The following is a 27,758-nucleotide window of genomic DNA, read 5'->3' as shown; positions in this document are numbered from 1 at the left end:
TAAGGAGACGTGCTGATTAGTTTTGGCAAAGGCAGGTCTAGTCGTTCCGAAGATATGGGGCAAAAAGTCCGATTTGAATAATTCAAAAAACGTTTTACTTGTATTAACAAGATAAACAACTGATCAAATTTTCATGAAGGCAGGCCTAGCAGTTTCGGAGATCTAGTAATAAAAGTAAAAAAAAATACCATCTGGCGGTCAAAAATGATCATTACACATATGCACATCAAATTATCAGATATTTTATTGAGATTTTAACAATAAATATAAATTTTGTTTTAAATTCCTATGGGTTCCGTACGAATGCTTATCCGTTAGACGGCGGCGTGGCGCTTACGCGCTTCGATATTTCGTCTCTATGCAGTTAAAGCAGTACGATTGCTTTGAATAGAAGTTTAGAATTTCCAAAATATTTCTAAATGCACTTTTCTTCGAAAAGTCTTTTTTTCAAAAAAAAGTAAATTTTTGTCAAAAATTTATAGTTTCTCAAAAATCTAGTTTTTCAGAGTAATTTTTTTTCGAAAATGTTAATCTTTTGAAAAAAAATAATGTCTGGTACGGGAAGTTCCAGCAATTTGCCTTAAGGCACGTTGCAATGCGCCCCACTAGTTTTCATTTCAAATTTTGCGCCATTAATTTGAATGCCGAAAACAGCGCCTTCACGTCTGAGCGGAGGACCCTTTAAGTATCCCTTCTGAACGTAAAAATCGGGAGAGAGAAACGGCTTTTATTTATATGAATAAATCATATTCTAGGGTACAAATTACTGTGACGCAGATTAAGTTAAAAATTAAGTATTTAAATTTCAAAATAACCTCTAAAATAATTGACACCGCACTTGTGTCAGCTGAAGTTGTGTTGTGTTATCTACAGATGGCAACACTGTTCGTACGTCAATATGACGTTTACGTCAGATCTATTGGTCAAATACTAATGTTGAATTAGAAGTGAATCGATATGGAGTCGTAACACGAATATTTTAAATTTATGAATATGTGAAATGTGCATTGTACGAAATAGTGTATGTAAATATTATGTGTAGGATAGTAAAGATATTTTCCGTGTGGTAATTTGTAGCAGTCACGATGAACTGTCATCAAATATTAAGTGGTGCCTGTAATGCAGGAGATCGATGTTTTGCTGTTGGTTCTGTCGAAGGAATCCCATTCACGGTATTGCACAATTAATAATAACACTCATAAATGTTTTATAAATATTTTCAAATGTTGTAAGTTTTTGCTACGTTGCCATCGTTTCCTATGCCTATCCATATAGAGCAAAAAAATTAATCAGCTGACTACACAACACATTCATAGATTAATATTGTCTTAAACAAACACAGATATATTTACATATTGTATTGTAGTTAATTAATATCGCGGCGATATAGTTTTCCTATTGTCTGAACAAACTATTTAGAATATTGTTTCTTGAAACTTCTTTTTTAAAGTATTAATATGCTTAATTATATTGTTGATATAAATATATTATGTTTATAATAGTTCTTCAAGACTATAGTCTTGCTTCTTGAAAGTTGTTTTTTAAACTAATTGAAAATAAATTAACGATTAACATTGGAAAATTTTAAACAAAAAAAATGCAAGGAAATTACTAAAATAAACATTAGAATAAATAATACAGACATAGAAGAAGTGGAATACATAAAATACTTGGGCCTTATAATATACAAAACATATAAATGAAATTAAAAACAAGATATCGGTAATAACGGGAGCTTTGAAACAGATCCACAAATAGGATACTAATTTTGAAAGCGCATATAATACCCATAATTTTATATGGGATAACTACTTGGAGACAAACAACTAAAGCTAACTTAAATGACATACATATAATAGTAAGTAAAGCCATAAAAATATCATATAATTTTCCACATTTTACACCCACTAAATACTTACAGACAGACTCATTCACTAAACAACATAATTAAAATAGAGAAATGCAAATTAATACACAAAATGAAATATAACAGAATTAAAACACAAGCACAACAATAGACATAATTCAAGATATACACGAACACTCCACTAGACAACACGAACATTTTCACATCGAACATAATAGAAAGAAGAAATTAAGAGTAAATGTCATATGGAGCGCAAGTAAAATAATATGAATATAATGAACTGCGAATCGATATTAAAAATACCAGTGATGACAAAAATTTCAAAAGAAAAATAAAGTAATATTATAAAGAAATTGAAGATTGAATGGATATTTAATATATAATAAATATTATATTATTGTAGAATGAAATAGACAAATGATATGTATATATAAAATATGAAAATTGATTTATAATCTCTCATACCAGACACCCCTGTCTAACTGAGATATGAAAATAATATATAAATAAATAAAAAAAATATAATAAATAAAAAAAAGAAAAAAATAAGAAGAAAAGAATCTCGCTTTCTTTAAGTTTTTTCAAGCATTTATTATGAATCATTGTTAAAATAAATATAGTCTATTCACAACATTTTCTTAAGTGCAATAGCTATGTCATAAAATTTATAAAAATTGTATACATTACAATTTTAAAATATTCTATTATATTATTCTAGGCATATGCAGCAGGTTGTAACATTGTTATTTTGGCCAGCACTTTTGAACGTGTCCAAATTATTCCTGGAGCTGTTCACAATTATATTCGAATATCATCTCTCGACTGTAGCACAGACACTGGCAAAATAGCAGCAGCCTATGAAGATCAAGTGTGCATTTTTGAGCCAACGCCATTAATACACAATGATAGTTCACACGTATGTAATTTTTATTCAAAACATTAATAAATAGAATGAAAGCTTTTTCAAAATTATTTAGTTTTACATTAATTTTGATGTACGTTTTTGAATAACTATTTTTTATGTAAGCAAAAAATTGAGTTAGGCTAAGATTCAGAACTGGTCAGAAAAAGTTTCATTTTTTTCTAAATACTTTTTTTGTATTTATTATATGTATTCAATTATTTAATCATTGTATGTGTTTGTGCTGGCATTGCATAATTTGTTTCCCAGTGTAGCATTTGTATACCATTCATATGACATTATTTGGTAAATCTTAAAGTATTAAGTATAAATATGCATTAATATTTTCACTGATGTCACAATCCTCAATTTTTACTCTATATTAATGTTTCTCAATTCAGGGATTAGAGTATCGTTGGGTCCAGACAGGACGCTTACAGGCAGATTCCCATATCGCTGCTTTATCATGGAATTTAGAAGGAACTCGTCTCTTAACTGGAGGAGCAGTACTTCAAATGTGGCACCAAAAATTGGTACCACTAGATCACGATCTTGCAGAACCTTCTCAAGGTAATTGAGCGATATAAAGTAATGTTATTGCTCAAGTTTACTATCAATAAAGTCTAATTTGTCTATATGTTTAATGTAATTTTTAATCAAATACTTACTTTAGGCGTTATTTACTCATGATGTGTACATATTAAATAGCATAAGTTAGATAATTATATTTGTGCTAATATTTCAAAGACTTTTTATAATAATGTATACTATCATCTAATAGTTTAGATAAATTTATTAAAATTATAAAAATATTTGTTTCTGAAGCCCATATTGTAATTAATCATTAATATTATTAAAATTAACATACTATTTAATTGAACTAAATTTTTATATTTATATTTTAGGTGTGGACATTCCAAATTGGAGGTGACAGAGATAGTAAAGTTTTACCTGAACCAGAGGAAGGAAAAGATGATCAGGTAAATTTCATATTGAAATATTTGTAATATAATACTAATCTTATTGTAGTAGAATATTATAATAATTACTTATTATGAAGGGTGGTGGGACTGCGTTTGGAAATGCAAAAACTGCTACTCCTGTGTATCATATGGAGTTTAGCCCTGATGGTACACTATTTGCAACATCTGGTAAAAATGATAGACTTGTCAAGATTTGGTATGAAAATAAACATTTATTGTTTCCGTCAAAGAGCATGGACAATAATCCAATATGCAAGTCATAATCAGGAACAAATTATGGCTTTGTCTATATAGCTCATCCAAGAGCATTAACACATCTCTCTTGGCGTAAAACAAGCAAATATATGCCCAAAGGTTCAGTATCAAATATGCTGGTAACTTCTTGTCTGGATAATATCTGTCGAATTTGGTGGTGGAAACTGTTTTACCTGATGATGGTTTAGTTAATATGAATCAGTTTGATCCATTGGCTTCACAGAATCCTAAATTTAGAACTCACAGACATAAGCATCGGTTTATGCAGAGATTGAAACATATGAAAACGTGTTTTCATATAAGAAGGCATGCCAAACATCATGGTAATTTACCCAATGGCGGGTTAGGTGGGCAATCTCCTATACCAACTTTGCCCTCGACAATAGTGTGCATGATTTCCATTTCATATGGATATCATGGAACTGGCGTTACACCAGGTATAATATAAATAACTTTGAAAACTTTATCAGTGTGATGATGCAAAGATTTTAAAGTATTGTTCAAATAAATAATTCAATACAATTTTTCTTGCAGGATTACATTTTCATCTTGCTGCATCTATTAATGCAGAAACTGATATTCCTTTAGTTCCTTCGATGAAATCTTCTCATCCTTCACAACAAGATCCCTCATTCATACTTCATTGGTTAAATAATAAAGAAATGCATTTTAGTTTGCAAGCTGAAGCAATTTTACAGGAACTCACTAGAAAAGTTGTCGAAAAGGAAGAAGCAGCAGCTAATATCACACATGTACAAAATCCAAGGTATTTATACTGACAACTTAGCTTGTTATATACCATTTAAATATATTTTATGTCCTCAAATATAATGAAACATGCCGTTTTCTATTGTTAACATATTATTTTTCTTGATTTAGCTGTCTATCATTAATAACATATATATTCAAATAGAGTTTTTTTTGTGTATAAGCTCTTATAATTCAGTAGAAATAGAGCTTTTAGTCTTTAGAATCTTATAAGTTTTCAGAATATTTTCTTAATTTCTATCGATATGTACATGAAAGTAATAACCAGTTTATACAGAGCATTAATTATTCAATAATGTGCATTAAATTTCATAAAATGATTTATAATATATTTTTATATATCTAACAAGTATTGTGGAACCCAATGATGAAGAAAGTAAAAAAATGGGTCGTGTAAATAAATCATATTCGCAAGATGAAAGCGGTAGTGATGAGCATGTCATGAGCAACATCAACAAAACACACGATCCCTCTTTATCAAATACAACATCCATCAATTCCTTTGCAACTGACGTAACTGGAGGAGGTGGTGGCATAGGAATGCATATTACTGATTCGCTTGATATGAAAATAGATTGCTTATTGCGAGATTGGCATCATAGTCCCGACCTACTATTTTCAGTACATCCAATTGATGGCAGTTTTCTTATATGGTAAGTGAAAATATTAAAGCATAATTTCACATTATATATATATTGAAATTCTACTTAATACATTTCAAAGTATACAAGTATAGAAGCAATTTTTTATTATGAATGTGACACAATTTATATTATGATTTATTACTGGAATTACTTAGAACATCATATGTAAACGTTGTTCTAATTATAAAATATTTATTTTAAAACATGATGTTTTATTACTTATTAGTGATATATAAAGATTATTTTAATTTTAAAAGGGTTGTGGAATGGTTGGATGAATATCATCCTGGCTCATTTCGCCAAGCCCAAGTATCTTTCAGCACTAGAATTCCTGGAGCTTTTCCTCTTGGCGATGCTATGAGTATGGCTACTACTTTATCTTTGTACAATACAACAGGATCACATCAATTCAGAGATATGGTGCGAGCAGCAAAACCAACTTCACAAAAGACGGTAAATAGATTATACTTCATATTCATCAATTTTTTTTGTAAATGGCCAATAATATTTATTATGAAGAATATCAAGAGTCAATTATTTTAACTCTAGTATTTATTTTGAATCAATAATTATATTTTAGGGTGTTGAGATTGGCATAGAAGCATCAGCCAGTCCACTTCCTAGCGTTGTGGAAGAGGATCAGACTGCACCGGAATGGCCAAAAAATGCAGATGACCAACATGAGAAACCATCTACTGATCCACCAAGTGAGATTTAAAAATTTTAACATAAATTTTATACAAATAACAATTACTTAATTTATAGGTCCTGCACCATCAGGCGAAAATCATACACCACATTCTGCAAGTATGATACTTAATTCAACCACAAGCGATATGCTTTCAGCACCTCCATCGCCTGTTATATCTATGGTTTCAAAACATTCAAATGGCACTTTGAATCTTTGGCAGTTAACTTTTGCAGATAAATCAAAGTTTTCTCAGGTAAGCTTTATATAATCTTTATCTTTATATTATCTATTCTATACTATATGCAATAACACTTTTATTAAATAAAATAACATAAAGCTGCATCGTGATAAAAATCATTAACAGTTTTATAAATATATATTTTGCACAGGTACTTAGCATTGGTCATGCATCAAGGGCTTCTGGGCACAGATTTCGAGTCAATGATATCACATGTCATCCTGTTCTACCTCTTCTTTTAACGACTTCTCATCATAATATTCCAGGTAATGTGTAATATTTTTCATAATAATTTTAATAATTTCTATTTATATTTTTAATTATATGTTTATTTACTTTCCTATTTAATAAATGTAATGTAGTAACAAAAATTACAAACTTTATAATTGTTCTAAATATAATATTAATTTATCAGATTTTCCAACTGTTCCTGGAGCCCCGCGTCCAACACAAACTGAAAAATCGGCAAGTTCTACTCCGACTTACGAGCATTTTGTTAACAAGGACGTTTTTTCTCCAACCGGTTTTTGTTCTGAATTGATTTTGTGGCGTGTTGATGCAGTCGGTCCGTTGTCGAAGTCGGGTGGAGTTAGTGAACTTGCTAGAATAAATAGTCCAGAAATATCTGCATTCAGTAATGTTGCTTGGATTCCCACTCTGTTACCAAGGTAAATTTTTATATGATTTATACGATTTTCAAATTGTGTGAAATGTGTAAACTTTATCCGAGATAATAGCAAGACTTACTACTTGGTTTAAATTTTCTAGTATCCCAAAGTCTAAACGCACCTTTGTTTATTAAATATTCATTATATTTTCTGTAATTTTTATGAAGGAAAAAAATATATATCATCTTAGTTTGCTCAATATAATGATTAATAATTACTTTATGATCTTGGATGCTGCAGGAAAATGAACATTATACAATTGAATAATTTGTGTAACAGCAACTAACTGGAAAACTGGAATATATTTTTCCTGCTGTAATACTAAATATATTTATTTATCAGAGAGTTGTTCGATATACATATACAATAATGATCGAATTTTTATTAATCCGTCAATTTCTGATCTATCCATATGAAAATAATCTATCAGTATATTCTTGTTTCAGTACTACTTTGGGAAACTTGAGCAATTCGCCATCAGCATGTTTTGTAGCCAGTGATGGGGAATGCTTGCGAGTATATCAAGCTGTTATTGATGCTCGAACTTTGTTAGCTGAAATTAGTTTGTCTGAAAGAAGATCCAAGATGAAGGTATGTAATAAATTGTTAATAAATACATTTTAATTCATGTATCCAAAGTTTGCTTTCAGTTATATGTCTTCTTCTATATATCTACTTTTTATTAAAGGATTCTATGATGTCTCTATCTTCTGCTTGCTCATCGGAAGTAGCGGGTCCAGCTTTTCCTTTACAAGAGAGAATTAAAATAGTTTCACAACAGTCGACTGCGCGGCCTGGTTGTGTGATACAATTAGATGCTATTGAAGATGCAACGCACGATTGGCAAAATACGCAGTTTCTTCATGTGTTTCAAGAGCAGTTGATTACAGGTTAACAATAGTTAAAATCTTGGCATAATATTAATCTAAATAATGGATAAACTTCAAAAATGTTTATTTTTTTATTCTAGGTGAACGTACTGAAGACAAAACAACTCCATTATTTCAAAGTTCTGCTGATCTAAGAGAAGGAACTCCGAACTTAATGGAGTCTCAACTAGGAGCTATGGTTGATTTACAACAAAACGCTGTGTTTGAAGAACCATTTTACATTGTTGTCCTAGAACGTACTGCTAAAGGCACTACTGTCCATATGTGGAGATTAGTCATAGCATCCCAGCCTGACCCTGAAGGTTAGATATTCGTGTGCATTCAGATAAAATATTTGAATTTGATATCGATGATAAGTTTAGTAATGCTTCTTAATTTGCCCATTTAGAGTTATTTTTTAATGTCTATTTCAGAAAGTTTATCAGCAAGTATGATGTATGTACCAGATTCAAATTTAGTTCAGGATTTAGATGAGTCTGAATTGGCTGCTCCAAAACATTCCACAACCAAACTTAATCCACAACCAGAACCTGTAGTTGAACCGCCAGGGCCTCACGTTTCTATTAGTACAACAAAGGTAACTGATTTTAATAGTTTTGACTATTTGATCATTTCGTATTTTTAGTACATTTTTCAATATTATGAATGTCTGCAATAATAACAGGGTTAAATACATATGAGAATTTTATAATGCTGTATTGCAATATTTTTATTTACTTTATTTTGTATTTATTTTCCAGGTATGTCAACAAGAATTACCTTTGCCTGAGGGGGTGGAAGTTGTGCATGCCTCACCAGCTGCAGGACATTTGAGTTCATCATCAATTTACCCAGCATGTTTCGCACCTTATATTATAGTTACTGCTTGCTCTGACAGCACTGTTAGGTTTTGGAAATGCCAGGTTACTAAAACGAACGAAAAGGAAAAAGGTTCAAGAGAATACAATTGGTGTGAATGGGAAATGATTAGAAAGGATCAGGAATCAACAATAGATATTTCGGGTATGTTTTAGACGTAGATATACAGATATTTACATATATTACTGAAAGCACATCAATATTATTTGAATAGTTTATGTAAATATTCATATCAAATTATTTTTATTTTTCAAGGTCAACCACTTAATATAAGTGCCGCATACTCGGGAAGAATAGCTTGTGCTTATAAATATGGAAAATCATTCACTCGTCCACATAAATCTGATCCCGAATCCAGATTCGTTAATTTGTGTGTTGCTATTTATGAATGTGAAAGTACTGGTGGCTCTGAATGGGTTTTAGAAGACACAATCCACTTGAAAAACATTCACTTACCTAGAATTCAAGTTGATCCTCATCTTGATTTGAGCTATTGTATGACAGCAGATTTTTACAGAAAAAACAAAGGTTGACACAGGTAACACACATTCATTTTGAGAATTCTTTGTTATCATTTTACTACATTATATAGAATGTTAACAGTTGTTTGGTTTCAGGTATTACAAACATTGTCGCATGATGAAATTCGAAATAATCGCACCAGTACGGAATCTGTCCATGGTAATACACTATCTCCTACGTCAGCAGAAGCACCGAATGGGTTAACCAAAGCCAATGCTGGTCAGTAAAATTGTTTGTTAATATGTTTTAAATATATTATTATTGCTTTATTTGGAACTGTAATTTATTTTGAAAATAAACATTTTTTAGGATTATTAGCAGTTCCAAGTTTTTCTACTCTTCAATCACTTAGAAAGTCCATAACCGAGAATGGAAATACTTGTCCTTTGACACAAAAACATCTTGTACAGTTAGATTGGATATCTAAAGAGGACGGTTCACACATTTTAACTGTTGCTGTTGGAAGTAAAGTCATGTTGTTTACATCAGTTTCAACAGATTTGGCACAAGCTAATATGAAGGTATGGAGTATATAGGAATTTGACATTTTTAGTATCTACTTCATTTAAAGAATATTCTTTTCTTCTTATGGTTCTAGGCAATGAAAGAATCCGCTTCCACTAATCGACCGATATTGCGTAAAGCGAGTTCCTTGGCCGCGCCTCATTTCAATGATGAAATCCGATGGATGAAATTACGTCGAATTGACTTAACAACGGCAGATGGTCTTCCTCCATTGCCGATGCAGATCTCTTGGGTTCGTGATGGAATTTTAGTTGTCGGTATGGACAGCGAAATGCATGTTTATTCTCAATGGAAAGCAAATGCAGATCAAGGACAAACACCACCACAGGTAATTCATCGCCGGTTGAAACGGTTCATAAATATTCATATATTTTATCTAGAGAAAATATTTAAAAAAAAAATAATAAAACAGCAAACAGCAAAGTCCTCTTATATTTAAAAAGTTATTGATTATTAATTAATTTAAATAATTGTTTATTAGGAATCAGATGAATTATATGATACTAGAAATTTGAGAGATGAAGATCTTCGTACAATTGCTCATGAGAGTTCTCAAAGACGGTTAAATAATGTTAGTTCGATGCCTCACTTGTCTAGAGTCAGTTCTATTAATCTCCAAATGTTCCAAGGCGGTGGCACTATAGACAGAAGAAAGAAAAGCAATACAAATCTACAATCAGAACAGGTGAAAAACTTGTAACAATGATTTATAATTCTTTTTATCACTTCAGTAGAAAAAAGTGAATATTGTTTTTGTTTGATAGGCGCCTGCTTTAGATTACATGCCTGACTATGGTTTATTTGAGGCTTCAAGAATAGCGTGTCCTGTATTGCCACAATATCATCCTAAACAACTTATGGAATTATTGAACAGCGGGAAAATTCGTTGGGTTAAAGCTATATTAGCACATTTAGTAAGGTAATTGTATTACATATGTGTGTACAGTTGAATATTTTTATAGTTACATCCAAGGCTCTTATCGAACAAGTCATAATAAGCGGACGCCATATAAAGCGTTCTGTGGAAGAAAACCTTTTTATGTAAACATGTATGTACTTAATTTTTTTAATAGAGATACATAGTATCTATATTCAAAAGACATTGTAATGGTCAAATTATTATTTTCGATATTGCTATGAATTAATTTGTAAAGAATTTTCAAATAAAAATCATACTTGGTAGTATACGTCATTATAAACGGCTAGTCAATATAAGCGGTGTCATCATCAACAGATTCTAAATACACAGCTTTACAAATGTAGCTACTTGAAGAAAGTTAGCGAACATAAATATATGATATTTGATTTCTTTATACAGATGTATCAGCGGAACTTATTCCTTGAATACTGCAGGGGGCGATGAAGACAGTTTAACCAGACAGGTATAGAAATCCTAATTCACTTATTTTGCAATGCACATTGTTTTTAACTGTACCCATTCTTCAATATATACTAACCATTCACTGTTAGTTTGAAAGTGTATGTGGTTGTTTATTCTGTACGATATATTACTTCACTCAATAAGTCCATAAGGTAACTAAGGAAAACTCTTTTTTTTTTTTTTTGTCAAAATCATTATTAGTTATCCTACGGACTTATTGAGTGGCATTATACAACTTTGTATATTATATTATAATGTATTTTATTATTTGTATAAATTAGTTCTTCACCACATTATTTTGCTTTTATTAATTTGGCATGCTAAAAGCTGTGATATACTACTAATCACTATGCTTTTGATGTTTTTATTTTCCATTATTTCTGGCATTGTTTTTCAGCGCGGGTGGTCTCGCTCGCGAACCTTGTCGGTCAGTTGTGTACCTGGCACTGCCAGTCCTCTAGAACCAAGAAATTCTACTACTCAAGTAAGTCCCGACACTCCAATATTATGATATTTTGAATAAGCACATATGTGATATCTGAAATTTTTTATATTGCTGAAATTTATATTAAAACAATATATTTTTTTACAGTTTCCTGAAGAGTTAACATTAGACTATGCAGAAATCACCTCTATACCACCCTTGCCGTTGTGGACATTGCTTGCTGCTGAGAAAGAGACAGCTGCTACAAATGAGGATGGACAAGTAAGTAACCATTTAATTAATATTATTAAAATTATTAATTAAACAGCGTTCAATAATAAACAATGTTTATAGGAATATAATAACTTGTTTGATGCAAACACAACTAATTGCGAGGAAACTTTGGATGATTTACTGGAATGTGATACAGATTCACCTAGAAGATTTGATAGAAGAGCTTCAGTGCCGGAAAGACAAGGTTTATCTTACTTTGGGCCTAGACAAGGTAAATTAAAGTACATCATAGGTCAACTAATAGTTTTATTAGCAGTTATTGTAAAAATTATAAAAAATTATTGAATATCAATAACAATGTCAAAAAAATATAATTTAGTATATGAAATACACTAGGCAGCAGCATGCATGCAGCATGATTGAAAGAATACAATTCCTATTACTTGGTGAATATATTTCACTAGAAATATAAATTTTTGTAGCTTGTAGATTTATATTTACTCATTATATTTTTTGTGAAAATTTAGAACATTTCATTATTAACGTACCTGGTATAGTTTATTAATAATTTATAAACTTATAGCATTTATTGAAATAGCATTTTTCACTTTTTAGGTCGTTTACTCTCACGACTCTTGACACATACCCACATGCCTGGTTTGTCCAGCTTAGATCAGATGCATTTACTGGCCTTGGCTGACACAGTATCTTCATGTAACACTGATTTTGCTGAAAGATTTGCAAATGATGCTGCACGAAATGCAATTGCTAAAGAAAATCTAAGCGGAGTACCGGACACTGAAGTTATTTCAACAGGTATTTACCGATATTTATATTATATTTTTAATCTTGTAATAGATTAGATAATATAGTAATAGCTTTTTTAATAAAATAATTATATCCGATCACGCGTTGCTTATGATATTAAAAATTATTGTAGATTCATTGGATGATTGCGGTTTGCGGTTTCTATTAGCCATGAAACATTACACATATTTATTGCGGTGTCTACCTATTGCACAGAGAGCTCAATTCCAAAGACAAGGAGTTGGAACAAACAATTTAGTTTGGGCATTCCATTCCGAAAGCGAGGAAGAATTATTAAACGTTATACCTTCATATGCGAAAGGGCAAGCAAAATGGAACACACTTAAGGAATTGGGTGTTGGATGGTGGTTACGTAATAGTACTTTATTAAAAACTTGTGTAGAAAGGTTGGCTAAGGCTGCCTATCAAGTTAATCAAGATCCTTTAGATGCCGCTATTTATTACATTGCAATGAAGAAGAAAACGCTGGTTTGGGGATTATTTAGATCGAAACGAGATGAAAAAATGACGGCGGTATGATTACATAAATTGGTTGATAAATGTTTTTATCTATTATGTTTAAAATGTTTTTTTCACAGTTCTTCAGCAATGACTTCACAGAAGATCGTTGGCGAAAAGCAGCACTAAAGAACGCTTTCGCGTTGTTAGGAAAACAGCGATTTGAACATGCAGTTGCCTTTTTCTTATTAGCTGGTGCTTTGCGTGATGCTTTGGAAGTTTGTTTGAATAAACTAGAAGATTTGCAACTAGCAATGGTGATCGCTAGATTATATGAAAGTGATCGCGAACCAAATCCACCAAACTTAAAACGGCTTCTTTATGAAGAAATTCTTGGGTATGTAAATAATTTTATAATAATACCTCGAACTACGAAATAAATAGATAATTGACTACGTGTTCTTTATTCTGCAGCTGCGACGCTGAAGGCAACAATCAGAACACAGCAAAAATGCATCCAGATCCTTTCTTAAGATCCATGGCTTATTGGATTTTGAAAGAACATTCTACTAGTTTAAGTACATTATTACAAACAGGCGTCGGTCATTTACATTCCGCCCATGATGACGAAGCAGATACTAGAACTGACGGACATTGTACAACTGATCCGAATGTATTCAACTTTTATGTGTATTTGAGAACACATCCATTACTTATCAAACAACATATTGCATCAACAGCTCAGGTATATTTAATTATAAATTAATTATTCACATTTATATAAATCAATTTTATTTGATAATTTATGGTTGACAGGAAAGACAAAAAGTACATGTTGCCCTAGGCGGCTTTAGTTATTCTAGTGTTATTGGGGATGCTAATTCCAAAGTTGATACAGGCAGACATTTAATGCTCGAAGATTCCATTACACCTCTAGAAAGGCAATTATACTTTACAACCGCTCATGGTCATTTTAAAGCGGGCTGCCCAGCTTTGGCTTTAGAAGTCCTAAGTAAACTTCCAAATAAAGTTATTGATCCATCTCAAGGTAATCATTGAACTCCCAAATTTACTACAAATCTTCCTATTGAAGAAATTAAACATTAATATGATAATTCATGATAGTAAGTTTTGCATTCTATTATTATTTTAATAAATTGCAGGTGATTTAAATAGTCCAACCAAAGGTAAACCACAAGATCTCAGAATTGATACAGGCATGCTATCGTTCGGTGATACAACAACCAAAGGTATGAATTTTGATCAATTTCAAATCTGGTACTCTGGTATTCGTATTTATTATTAATATTTTTATATTTAGATATTACAAACACAGAAACATCAGATGATCTCTGGGGCCCGCCCGCACAAAAAACAGAAAGCTCAGATTTTGATTGGGGTGCTCCAGTTAGCAATACGAAAGAAGAGGAACTAGTTTTAGATTGGGATGATGATAAATCAGAGCAGTAAGTAAACTCTTGTTTAGCTTCTATTATTATTAAGTTCTGTGTTTTTATTGCTTTTCTATTATAGTTCTTCTGGGTCTGATGACGCACCCATGATGAAGATTGATAAGAAAGTACAATTAGAAACACCGGCGCCGCCGGAACAATCTTTAGGTACATTTGATATTATGGCACAACAATTGAAATTTGTTGCATGCTTGAAAATTCTAATGGAGGAACTGTCCACATTGGCTACTGGTTATGAAGTTGATGGTAAGATTTAGTAATTTCTTATTATACAATATTCAGTCAGTTTTATCATATTTTTCTGTATGAAAGTGAAATTTAATAATATGCTGAATGGTAATCTTCAGGAGGCCAACTTCGATATCAACTGTATATATGGTTGGAACATGAAGTTGACGCTCTGCGACAGCTTTGCGGTTACAGTCTCGGCGAAAATGTCCAGCCTAAGAAAATTCACGAAAGTTCAACATTGGATATAAGTTCAAGCAATCTTAATGCCTCAACAACTAATTTAGAACGATCAGATACGCCGACACCAAGTACTAAGCATGAATGGCCAACGCTACATGAAATTTTGATGGCTGAAAAAATAGACTTTGAGAATAAAGTTCAAAGAGCTGCTAAAAGGAAGAAGTGGTTGAAAGGTAATTTATTTTGTCATAACTATTAAATCTCGCTTATCAACTACTTTATAGTTTTTTATTGAAATTTTATAGCAAATGAAACATTGCTAAGAACACTTCTATCATATTGTTCACTACACGGAGCAAGTGGCGGCGGATTAGCATCGGTCAGAATGGAGCTAATTCTGTTACTTCAAGAACTTCAGCAAGAGAAGTCGCAACAACAGCTCTTATCTCCACTTCCATTCCCTACTACATTGCCTTTGTTAAGTGCGACAGTTGCTGGCAATAAAACAGTTATTGCTGATCCAGTACGACACTTGCAATCTCACGCACATGATATGCTACAGACAATAATAGAATTATCAGGGCCTCCTCAAGTAGCAAATATACAACAACTAAGAAGAGTTTTTGAGCTCAGAGATCTAGCAGTGGCTTTATCAGCTTGCATTTATCAATCGTTATGTGACAGTGATACATGCAGTATAAAGAACGCGGTATCGAACGAAGCATTTTTAAGCCCCGGTTTAGAAAATATAGCGCGACTTAACGCTACCTGTGGTAGTACTCATCTCATTGGAGGAGCGCACGCTAGAAGAAGAAAATATTCAACGGATGAGCCCGTCACTGTTAGTACACCACCAAGTAAATGGCCAGGTGTTACCAATTTACGAGCTTTGCTCGCACGCGAAAAAGATGAAGATTCGCCTCGTTTGAACCTACTTCTTTGCGAATCTTTTGTAGCTACATACATGGCTTTAGTAGTTTACTCTCTTTGCACATGTGATTCCCATATTTTGTACAGATTAGTTGGTCATAAGTTTTCTAATATGACTTGGGCTAGCTTATTTGGAGGCGGTGTCAAGAAGCTACTGCGGTCTGCTAATCTCCAACCACAACCTGCAGCTAATCAAGATAAAGAACCTACAACCACTAAAGATTCAATGTGGAATGCAGTTACATCACTAACTAAGCAAAGAGTCAGGTTGAACATGAAGTTGCTGGGACAGTTTTCAGGACAAAGTGGACCGAATATGAAAGAAGATAAACCAACTTATCGAGAGCAATTTGTTCCACCTGAAATGTCCATGGTAGCATATTTCTTACAAAAGGTAAGTAAATATAATATTTATAATTTTCATTTGCATTGTTTAAACATATGCTAATTTATCAAATTTTGAACAATATTACTTTACTTACAAAATAGACACAGTATGTTGGTTCGGACGATTACGACTACGATTCAGCAGAATCAGTAGCATCTGATTTAGAGTCTGAAGAAGAAGATGAAGAGGATGTGTTTGCTAATCCTCTGAGCACTGACGCCAGGTCCTCGCAAGTAGCAACTGCACTTCGGAGACATCGTCGCGAAAATACGCAGCATTCGAATCCACACTCATATTCATGGTCTATCATACGATTAGCTGTTGTACGAATTGTGCAGAATCAATTGACAGAGTTTCTCAATATTGCTGGAATAGAAATGCAAGGTTAATATTTTCATAAGCTGTGTTTTCATATCATGAATAGTTGTTATTAATATGTGGACATTATAACATTGTGCCACAACCAGATTTATCCTTATAGAAAATTAGACAACGGTAATTTGTGGAAAAGGATTACCGTAGACAATTTAACACAAATATCTTTAAAATTGTTCATTTTATCTTTTTTGTCTTCCAGCAAATGTGTTTAAGCATTGAGATTAATTTATGATAATAACTTGTTTCAAATAAGAAATATCGTAACTTCAATTTCCACAACACTATGTTTATAATCATACATTTTTTTCTTTAAATTTAGTTTTTCATTACAACTTTCGATATTTTTATATTACATTTCAATTCAGAATTGCCTGTGAGCAGTCCTCTGATTCATGGCATTTTGCGTTCATTATCGCAGTGGCAACAATTACTTTCTGAGGAATTAGAATCTAGAGGTCCAGCTCCTGCAGACTACATTCCAGGATGTTATGTTGAAACCACTGCAACTGGACCTGCTATCCATAAATACAGGTTTGTATTAAAAATTTGAAATTTTTTTGTGTTTTGATATAATTTTGCATTGATGGTTTTTTATGTATTTCAGATCGTTATTGGAGAAGGGAAATACACCCTTTAGTCCTGTACTGGCAGCTGCCGCACCAGTTACGCGATTGTGGATGTATCTAGTCAAACAAGAACTTGTACAGGTAATAAAATATATGATAAAATTATGCAAAAATGTTTCAATTTCAAATAGACATTTTAATAATATTTATAAGTTAAACAAAAATAGTAGACAATTTTCAAAATATTGTTCTGACGACGTGACATTTGTGGTGCTTGCTTTAATTGTAACGATTTCGTCTATTACAAAGTTTTTTTTTACTCTGGTAAATCAAAACTTGGTTATCAATTATTCATAACAACTATTAATTGCATTAAATTTATATTTTCATAAGGAAATTTTCATTCGAGCCGTATTTGGCAAACGGCGATCGCTAGCTGCAATCCTGGAACCCTTAAATGGTGGTTCCGGATGCGCATCTGTTGTGGATGGAACATCTCGAAGTGGTTCAATTGTTCAAGATGGTGACAGATTGCCAACCGAACAACTTCAGCAACCCGTACGAATAATTCATAAGGAACAAGATCATATTTCAGCATTCTGCTTAAATCAGGTAAGAAAATATTGGTACACATGTTATACTTGATTATGATTCAATAAGCATAAATGTGTCAATTATTTTAGGTAAATCCTGGTTTGCTAGCTCTGGCAACACCACGAGAAATCCAAGAAATGGATATCTCCCTATTATTAGATTCACCATCTTGGTTAGAAGATGAATGCGAATTCGATATCATGAATTTAAACAAAGATGTTGACACGTTGCCGTCGAGCGGTTTTCTTGTTATTCAGACGTCAACTGACAAGTAAACTATAATTACTTCACATTTATTTTTAACATTTTTCAAAAACTCAAATTAATAAAACTTTTAGAAACATTCTGAGTCATAGTCCAAATTCCGGTCATAATTATGCAATGCCATCCAGTCCTCAGCCTGGAATTGCTGGTCAATCAGGAAGAGGTGCATCTGTGGTAATATACTTAAAAATATTTATATATATATATATATATATATATATATATATATATATATATATAATCATATCATGTAGAATAATTTCATTCAATGGTTGAAGTACATACATAATTTAATGTTTAAAATATGTTATATCGAATACTAAATAATCTATCGAAATGCATATCATATATGCTTATGCAACTACTAATTTTGTGACAGTTTACTGGCACTTTGTGGTGAAATGTTTTGAAGATTGAAGAAGTATTATTATAATGAAATCAATGTTGAATTGGTTAAAAACGACTTTTGCAGATAAATGAGTCATTTCATGATTTTTTGATATTTCTTCCTTCTTTTCTTTTTGCCATTTCATCCAAATAAATATACTAGCTTTCTCATACACGCTGACAGATATCATGAGCAATTATGTTCATGTCCTTATTAGTTATTGCGATTAATAGTTTGATTTTATTTTATGGAAGATAAGTTAAATAGTACTTGATTAATAACTTTCCTACACAGGAAAGTATGCAGCTTATAATAAATAGATAGATTTTTGCTGCAATAGATGATATGCTTAAAATATGTATAAAATAATGATTAAATTAAATCAACAGAGAATAGATTGCACATAGAACCTTTGAACTTTATGATAGTTATTTATTGTAATCTAATAGGCTATTTTGAAATAGTGTGCATTTCACTTATGAACACACTGCACTTACGTCAATTACTTATCTTTTTTAAATTATTATGAGTCTGTTTTGGAGATTATTATATACGACCATTTTATTTTTAAAAAAAAACTTATGTTCATGATTTCTTTTCCGTTATTGAGAAAACTATTAACTGTCACTGTTTGTGTGTGTGTGTTTGCTTTTGCAAATATCGTTTGTCTGTTTGTGTGTTTTGTGCTGCCTTTCCTTGAATTCTGTCTGGGATGTGATATAAGATGAAAGGTGTCAGTTTTCCTGGATCTCACAGTCATCGATTCTGTCAACTGGTGGTGGACCGAAGCAAACATTTACTCAAGCCGGTAACAAAGTTTCCAGACAAATTGAATTGAATTTCAGTACTGTTATATTTTAATTCTTTATCTGTAACGACTTTTTTAATTTGTCTTGAATATAATGTTCTAGTCCATTCAATAATATATACATTTGTTTTGTATATATGTGACCCAATGCATGAAAATGTTTAATTGTGTTATTTTCATTATAATGGATACCTTGCACATAATTTACATTTGTTTGCATAGTTTGTCATCATCCTCAAATGAAATATGGGTACTAAATACTCTGAGCTTTTATATGCACTTCTTTATTTAAGTGATTATATTTATTTATTTGCTAGATTTTTTATGGGTTAGCAGTAGATATGGATTTGAAACCAGAGAAACATTTGAACAGAAGTTGACTTTTTGCATTGGCTTATCATTATTTATTTCATATTTATATGTGTATAGCTCAGTTTTTTCAGTGAATTTATGACAAAAGACTATTGTCTCGTATCTTTTCAGGTCTTGAAACATAAAGTAGACAACATTAAGCGAATGTGTTCTCATCCTCTGATGTCACTGTGTGAGTAAAAACACTTTATTAAGTTGTATTATTTAATTTTAAATTTGACTATATAATTTGTGCCATTCTAACCTTTTCAGATTTGACTGGGGGGCAAGATGGTTCAGTACAATTATGGGAATGGGGTCATCAGCAAGTGGTATGTACTCCAAGAGCACCAGGAACTTTTGCCAAAGTAACTAGAGCGAGATTTTCGCAGCATGGAAATAAATTTGGTATCGGTGACGGAGATGGCAATCTCAGCTTATGGCAAGTGGGATTAGCCAGTAATGCAAATCAATCATTCTTTGTAAGTCGATAGATTAATTACTGCTGTTGATTCATAAAAACTTCATATTTAATATTTTTTCAGACATACCAGTGCCATAACAAAGGAATTGGAGATTTTGTGTTTTTGGGTTCTTGCAGTTTATTAGCTACAGGTAATGAACCATATTATTACCTTGAATTATTCCTTATTATCATTTATTCTTGAATTATTATTATTATATTGAATAAATATTATTATTTTGCATCTACTGCAAGTAAAGACTGATAGTTAACTGATAATACATCATATGCCATCTAATTATTTCATATTTATATTCTTTAGCTGGCCATAGTTCTGAGAGCAAAAATGTTGCAATGTGGGATACTTTGATGCCAAGAAAGAAATCCCAGGTGACTGCATTTACATGTCATGATCAAGGTGCCTCTAGTTTAGTCTATGCACCCCAACATCAGCTCCTAATCTCAGCTGGTAAAAAAGGAGATGTTTGCATTTTCGATGTCAGGCAAAGGCAATTGCGACATCGTTTTCAGGTACGCACATTATTTATTTTATATTTATTTATAATATATATATATATATATATATATATATATATACACATACAACTTGTACATATATAATACATATTACTACACCTATTGTACATTATTGTATAATATAAGGTATAAGGTGAACGTTTCAAGTACAGTAAAACCTCCATTATCCGGACTACTAACCGAGACAAAGTTATATGTACCTACAATTCGAATTTTTGCACTGATCTAAGAAAATATATATTGTACGTACATAAGGAAATGTTAATTTCTTATTAAACATTGATTTTCGTTGATATCTATGTATGTATTTGTTATTTTTGATAAATACACATCATTATTCTTCATACATTGGATTATCCGGATGCCTATCGACAGCAATTAGTCCGAGGTTTTACTGTATGTATTTCGGTACTGGTTGTCAAGAAAATATTATATTTAGACCGGTTTTGGCGAATTGAAAGAATAACATATTTTGTAGTGCTTGTAGATTTATATGTGTAATTTCTAAAGAGTTGTATGAATATTCATAGCGCATTTTGTACAAAATAAACTGTCGTACAATATAATACAAAACAATATAACAATCAGAAAATTATTAGTCGAGAAATTTTTTGATAATTTAGGTATGTATTTAATAACAATGAATACAACTTTGTGTATTTTTCCTGGATCAAGCTTACATCAACATTCCGATAGATGCAAATAATCGACATAATCAGTAAAGAACAAGTACATATTTTATGAGTGATTTATTTGCTGTTTCTATAATATGAGGAACTATTGCTTATAGTTTAAATATTATACCAAATGCAAATAGTTGTATGTCTTAAGAGCATACCTGTTTTTTCAAATACTTGGACGTCGGCCCTAAATTCATAAATTGTCTTTTTTTCAACAATTTATCGCAAAGTAACGGTCCAGCTGGTCGTAATAAATAATACAAATCAACGTGTGCCTTTCTTATGGAGGATATTAAATGGAGTTCGAATGTTTTAAATCGATGCAGCCGTTTTTAACAAAACGGTGACGAAATTCACCTTTCGTCGGTTCACAGACAGACACATACATACTTTTTCTTAGTTTGGTCTCGCACGATTCAGAATGTCTTGAAACGTCGAGAAAACGAAAAACTAGCAAGTCGATCTTCTTCTGGAAGTTGTAAGAATTAAGAAAATTATAAAATATTTTTATTAAACAAAATAAAAAGAAATTAATAAAAAAAATGCAAGCAATTTTTTGTTAGAAAGAGTAACGTTCTGTGAAGCAGCACTGAAACTACTAAAACCGATGTCGTACACAGGTATGATATAAACTGGCATGTTTATATAAACATATTTTTTGAAGTAACATAGACGGAAATAAATCCTATGATAAAAACTTTTACCACAATATCCAGTTACTAGAGACCGAAGGATCTTATGGAATGTTAAACGAAAACCGCGTTATCGGTAGTTTGACGCAATTCCCGCTCCGCGTAGTATGGAAACCTCATTCCCAGACTATCTCGTTTCTGGGGGATTGACTGTTATGCGTTCGTATTTGAAAGCTTCTACAATAAATTTCTCTATTTCTATTAGGCCCATGAAACTCCGATCAAATGCTTAGCAATGGATCCAAATGAAGAATATTTTGTAACGGGTTCCGCCGATGGCGATGTGAAAGTCTGGGGTTTGTCCATCCACTCACTTTTGCATTCATTCCCTGGCGAACACGCCAAAGGTAGTTTTTTCAAGACAATCGGTCAAGGCGTCACCCAGCTTCACACGGATGGGGCTGGCAGATTATTTTCATGTGGCGTCGATGGTAGCATGAAAGTTAGACAATTGCCGCATCCACTTTACTAAATATTAGGTATGTACCTTGAAATTACTTGCAGACATCAATTTTGGTGATTTATCTAAAAAAAGTTGTTCAATACTATGAGTTTATTTAATTGGTCGTACTTATAATAAACTTAAAACAATTAAGTTTTATAAACAATCAATGTTGAATATTCCTTGTTATATTTTGGAATGTTTATATTGTAAGAGGAAATTGATGGTCTATTATGCAATTTTTTGCTTGTGTAGTTATATACATTTTATCGGTCAGTATCCAGTCTAGTTTCATCTAGATTAGATCATAATTTTTTCTTCGATATATACTATAATTATTTTTGTTATTATTCTATTTTAAACTTATCGACGTTATTTTACTGACATCCCCAAGAAAAACTAGCTGGTCATAGATTTATTATACTAACATAATTTTGAATAAACAAGTGTATAACAGTATTACATAAATCAACAAAATGCTGTATCAAGTATTTTAAAATTAAATATTTTCATGTTGATCGTATACTAATAAATATTTCATGTTTAAATAATAAGAGACAATATTGCTGTTGTTAAAACTTTCTAGATAAATCTAAATTTTTCAATAAATTTATAAAATTTAGTTTTGTAATTAATTAATTGTGTAATTTGGGAATTTTAAAGTAACATCACATAAAAAATACGTACAGAAAGTTAGTCGGTTAACCTAAATTTAATTAAACTAAAATTTAATATTATTTTTGTTAAATCATTCAGAAATATTATGTTATGAAAAATATTATGTAACAATATTATGTTATTAGGACTATTTTGATAGCCGCCTCAATTTTTTATATAAAATTGTACTAATAATTCGCGTTTATTTGTGATATTTAACTAATTTTATATAGTTCTTATAGTTAATATATATAAACATTGTTGATTAACTTACAGCTAAAAAAGTTTTTAAATATTGTGTAGTATAGTTATTGAATTATATATTGTACCAATTGTAATATTTATTGCTTAAATATATTATTCAAATTCTTGTTCATACCTGTACTTTCTTTAGGATTATGTATGATAATGTTGGTAAAATCGTTTGTTTATGCCTATCTATGATATTATGTAATTTCGGCCAAATAGTTTCGAGACGAGGTTATAGAAATAATAAAATTAGTTGTTGTTTGATCATGACAAGTGCAACATAATGTGGATCGAATGTGATTTTGAACGAATTTACCGATGACGACTATCAAACTAAATGTTACTGTACATTGTGTGATTATTAATAATGGCGTTATAAAATAGTGTTAGTTTTTATTGTTTGAACAACAATCAGAACTACATGTGTTTGATGAACCGTTGTTGTGATTCCTTAACCTAGTGGTCATCAGAATGCAGCCCAGCGGTTGATCATTTGACGCCATATTTAAAGTTGGATTTTTTTATTTAATAATTTCACATATCATATTTTAGATTAAGTGAAAATCTGTTAGCACCATTGATTTATACCAAGATGGACGAAGTGGGTACCGAGTCTGGAATCAGTGGTTTCTAGAACCCCGTTTTGATCATGGAACCATGGCCGGTTAAGGAATAGTGGTAAGTAAAATATAATTATACTTGTTTTATTCGAAAAACTGTCTTATTAGACAAATGAAAACTTACTTTTTATAATACCATGACTTATTTTGTTATAATAAAAACTTTTGCATATTGTGCAAAATAGTGAACAGTCATACATTTAATGTAATAAGCAAATAATACACTATGCCGTCTGCGGAACATATTTGTACTTACAATTAGACAAGTCTGATGAATCATTGTATTTATAAATATCTAAAACCTTTATTTAGTAAACGATAGAGTTTTATTTTATTTCCATATCATTACAATCTGTCTGAAAAGTCATTTAGTAATTTTGGTGATTAATTTGTAGAAATATGATTATCAGATGGTACCCAGTGGTAGTCTTTTTAAGTGTGAAAACTAAATGATTAATGTTTGAGGGAAGCAAGTCTTTCGCTAGTTGATTCGGTTGATTTTTCAGTCTAGTCTTGCACTTACAATTTCATGCAAGTCTTGTGATTTTTTCTGTTACCGAAAGTATACTGAAGGCTCGGTGATTCAGCAGATTTTCGATTTAGTCAATTGACAATCGTTCTTTCTCTCAATGTTTACTTTTATCTGATTATATAATCCACGCCTACGTTCGTTCCCAAATGCACAAGTGCATATAAAAATAGTTTTTATTAAAATCAAAACTGTAATTAGTAGATGATAGATATGTATTTAATATTTATTTAATAGAAAATTGTTCTTTCGCTAAACGTTTTCATTTAATCTTTTATTATGAATCATCAATCAACAGTAGGTACTATAACTTTATTAGTGTGATTTGCAATTTGTGATTGATTTAATATGAAATCATGCGGGTTTTGATACATTTACACTAATTCTGATATTTGACACATATCAGGTGATTGATAGTATAATATAACTGATCACATTTACGCATTAATACATGCTTGCGAATATATGGGAATGCTTTGGCATGCAAAATGTTTAATTCAATTACTTGCAATTGTCTTTGATAAAGGTATTAATTTAGTAAGATAGAGGGATATTGCAAATAATCAGAATTAATATTTGAATTGTTTGAATTACTTGCTAAACATTAGCTAGTATAGAACCACTTGCGTAACTTGGCAATTTGTATTAAAAAATGTTTGTGTTATATATATATATATATATATATATATATATATATATATATATACAATCGTTTATAATTTATGAATAAGTAGCTGTAGATTCAATTACTATTATTGATTTTCTTTGTTTTCGTTTTACGACTTAGTTTTATATTCGCTTTTATATTGGCGTTAAATAAGGAACATAACCCCGCATAAATCTATACATGATGTGGTAGGAATATCGGCGGGCAAAGACATACTTTTCCTTCTTAGCCTTTGGCGCCAGACCGTTTTATTCAGAATTTCTCCAACGTTTTGCTGAAGGAAAGATACAAGAATGGATTTTAAAAAAATTGGGTATATAATAATATTATCATTCATTCTTAATTTCTTTTACGAGGGGCGTATTTTTTTCATTTTGTTCATTAATAACAATAAAAAAAATAAACTAAATTTAGAATTGTTTATAATCAGGTATTCAATGATTTTACCATTCATTGCACGTTCTTTGCGATACGTGTATTGATTTTTTTTTAATTCGCTTTATCAATCAATCAATTTTATCAATGATAACAATCAGAAAGTTAACTAAGTTTTACACGTTGTATTTAATAGTGTTACCATTCATTATCAACCTCATTTACGATGCGTGTATTTCATTTTGTTCATTTTTTATCATTAGCAATCAGAACATTAACTACATTTCATAAGTAATTTTGATTTACATTTTTCATTTTTTTTATCTTTAACAACAATTTACTGCAACTATCTTGGTTTGTTCTTTTATTTTTCAAGGTGAATATTTGTAATAAAACTATAAATGCGTCGGACTATGAATTCGCATCGGATAAACTTTAAATTTTTAATTAATATGATCTTATACGGAATAATTGGCCATAAAACTGGTACTAGTGATTATCTATGATTGATCTACATTATTAACACAATCCTCACATGTAACAGAACAATATTCGGTTATTGCTGAAGACGGTGCATTAGCAATGACGGCAAAATTAGTTTTCATGCTAACTGAGAGATGATAGTATGATAACTTATTTTCATTTAAGGTAACAAAAGCATTATTTGAATTAAAAGTACTAAACATAACTATTACTTCAAATCTAGTTCATAATAATTATGTGAATATCACAAGAAATATCACAAGAACCACTAACTAAATATTTGAGAGCAACACAACATTAACAAAAGTATAAATGTAGTTGAGAATATCAAATATTGACATACTTTGTGCAAGTTTATAGTTCTATAAAATTGAAAATTATTGTTTTTTATAAAACTTGGTAACACGCAGATGGAATACCGAAACCTGTTATCGAACCTTTGAATAGAACCTATCGTATTTATAGTTATAATAATCTTGTTGTATTATTAATAATTGGGCATTTTAATATGGTGATATTGAAAGGGAAGTGATGTGGCGACATAAGTTGGCCACGAATACGTATCATGACATTTTATAATTTGTAAAACGATCAGAGATATTAATATATTATTATAATTTTCTAATGCGGTCTATTCTATATAATTTTTCAACATTAGTAACTCAATTTTGGTTCTCTTAAGCGAGTATAAGTCACCATTTAGCGATGTTTTAATTCCTAATATAATTAATGATCTTTTAGATTATGTTTTGACATCGAAATTATTCTAAACAATATCTCCGACATACATTTATTTTTATCGCGGTTCACTAGCTATATTTTTTCTTTTCTTTTTCTTTATTACCTATTAACTTCCACTTTATCTCGGTATATTACCCTTTGCGATCGTATATCGGTATAATAGTTTATAATGTACCGATATACGAGTGCAATGGGTTAATATTTTGATTAATATCATGATGTTTTGTAATTATTTATAATTTCATAATATGTAAATATTTTGGAAATTGCTAAAAAATCGTGCGATCACATTTAGGAACCATTACACGTTGCGTGCCAGTTCGACTCTAGGCGGCTACACTCACGTAGTATGTAGTGCTACAGGCATTGTCGTATATTAATATATCATGGGGATAATACTTGCATTATTTTTTTATCATGCAGGGCACGTAATTTTTTCTTCATGCAAAATGAGTATTTTGATTCTAAATTATTCTGTATAGGACATATTTTGTTGCTATATTAGTATATTTTAAATATTTTGCTAAACGCATTAGTGTGTTAATATTATAAGAATAATATTGTTTATTAAAAAATATGCAGTTACTTTAAGGAGTTGTGGTAGTTATTGTCAAATAAGTTTTATATTGTTAACCATTTCTCCATTTTCTATAATTTAATTATATTATTTCAATTATAAATTAACTTTTATATTACTCAATACTTTAGCATGATTTATATTTAGAGTAGGCCTATTAAAAAGCCATAAAAAATATTTAGTGCTTTCCTATCCCTGATATACGTCGTCGTTCTTTTCATTGATCGTCCGAGCACCAATCGGCGTTGCGGCCTCATCGTGTCCTCATTCGTGAGCTTCGTAGCGCGTTGTACAAGGGAGGATGTAACTGTAAACAAGATCAGAGTCAGTTAAATTCAAACTAACTTTATTTTGGTATTTTATTTTCAAAATGGACACCCT

The 27,758-nt window shown here is 31.0% G+C and overlaps 1 protein-coding gene across 1 annotated transcript; it reads left to right on the top strand.

Moving 5' to 3' along the window:
• The first annotated feature begins 957 nt into the window (after positions 1 to 957).
• Positions 958 to 22,689, top strand: LOC113369699 (dmX-like protein 2). The gene is given in 53 exon segments (XM_026610271.1): positions 958 to 1,172; positions 2,586 to 2,783; positions 3,170 to 3,342; positions 3,682 to 3,748; positions 3,801 to 3,854; positions 3,856 to 4,161; positions 4,164 to 4,443; positions 4,541 to 4,772; positions 5,125 to 5,427; positions 5,676 to 5,871; positions 5,999 to 6,125; positions 6,184 to 6,362; positions 6,499 to 6,613; positions 6,763 to 7,015; positions 7,462 to 7,606; positions 7,704 to 7,905; positions 7,986 to 8,207; positions 8,319 to 8,482; positions 8,646 to 8,907; positions 9,019 to 9,255; positions 9,258 to 9,301; positions 9,381 to 9,426; positions 9,475 to 9,504; positions 9,595 to 9,806; positions 9,884 to 10,138; positions 10,292 to 10,495; positions 10,575 to 10,729; positions 11,129 to 11,192; positions 11,589 to 11,675; positions 11,784 to 11,897; positions 11,970 to 12,120; positions 12,465 to 12,665; positions 12,790 to 13,190; positions 13,256 to 13,512; positions 13,590 to 13,860; positions 13,932 to 14,163; positions 14,279 to 14,365; positions 14,437 to 14,581; positions 14,649 to 14,833; positions 14,935 to 15,231; positions 15,304 to 16,322; positions 16,418 to 16,700; positions 17,060 to 17,225; positions 17,299 to 17,401; positions 17,654 to 17,872; positions 17,944 to 18,125; positions 18,193 to 18,292; positions 19,231 to 19,314; positions 19,798 to 19,858; positions 19,939 to 20,147; positions 20,211 to 20,280; positions 20,451 to 20,659; positions 22,243 to 22,689. Coding segments are annotated over 53 exon segments (10,212 nt in total). The 5' UTR covers positions 958 to 1,085; the 3' UTR covers positions 22,510 to 22,689.
• The last annotated feature ends 5,069 nt before the right edge of the window (positions 22,690 to 27,758 follow it).

This window comes from Ctenocephalides felis, unplaced genomic scaffold, assembly GCF_003426905.1.
Source record: "Ctenocephalides felis isolate EL2017-DRISC unplaced genomic scaffold, ASM342690v1 CF-g0.4_SCAFFOLD_01447, whole genome shotgun sequence".
Lineage (NCBI taxonomy): Eukaryota > Metazoa > Arthropoda > Insecta > Siphonaptera > Pulicidae > Ctenocephalides > Ctenocephalides felis.
The sequence above is the reverse complement of the archived record's forward strand: the minus strand, read 5'-3'. Positions and strand labels throughout refer to the sequence as shown.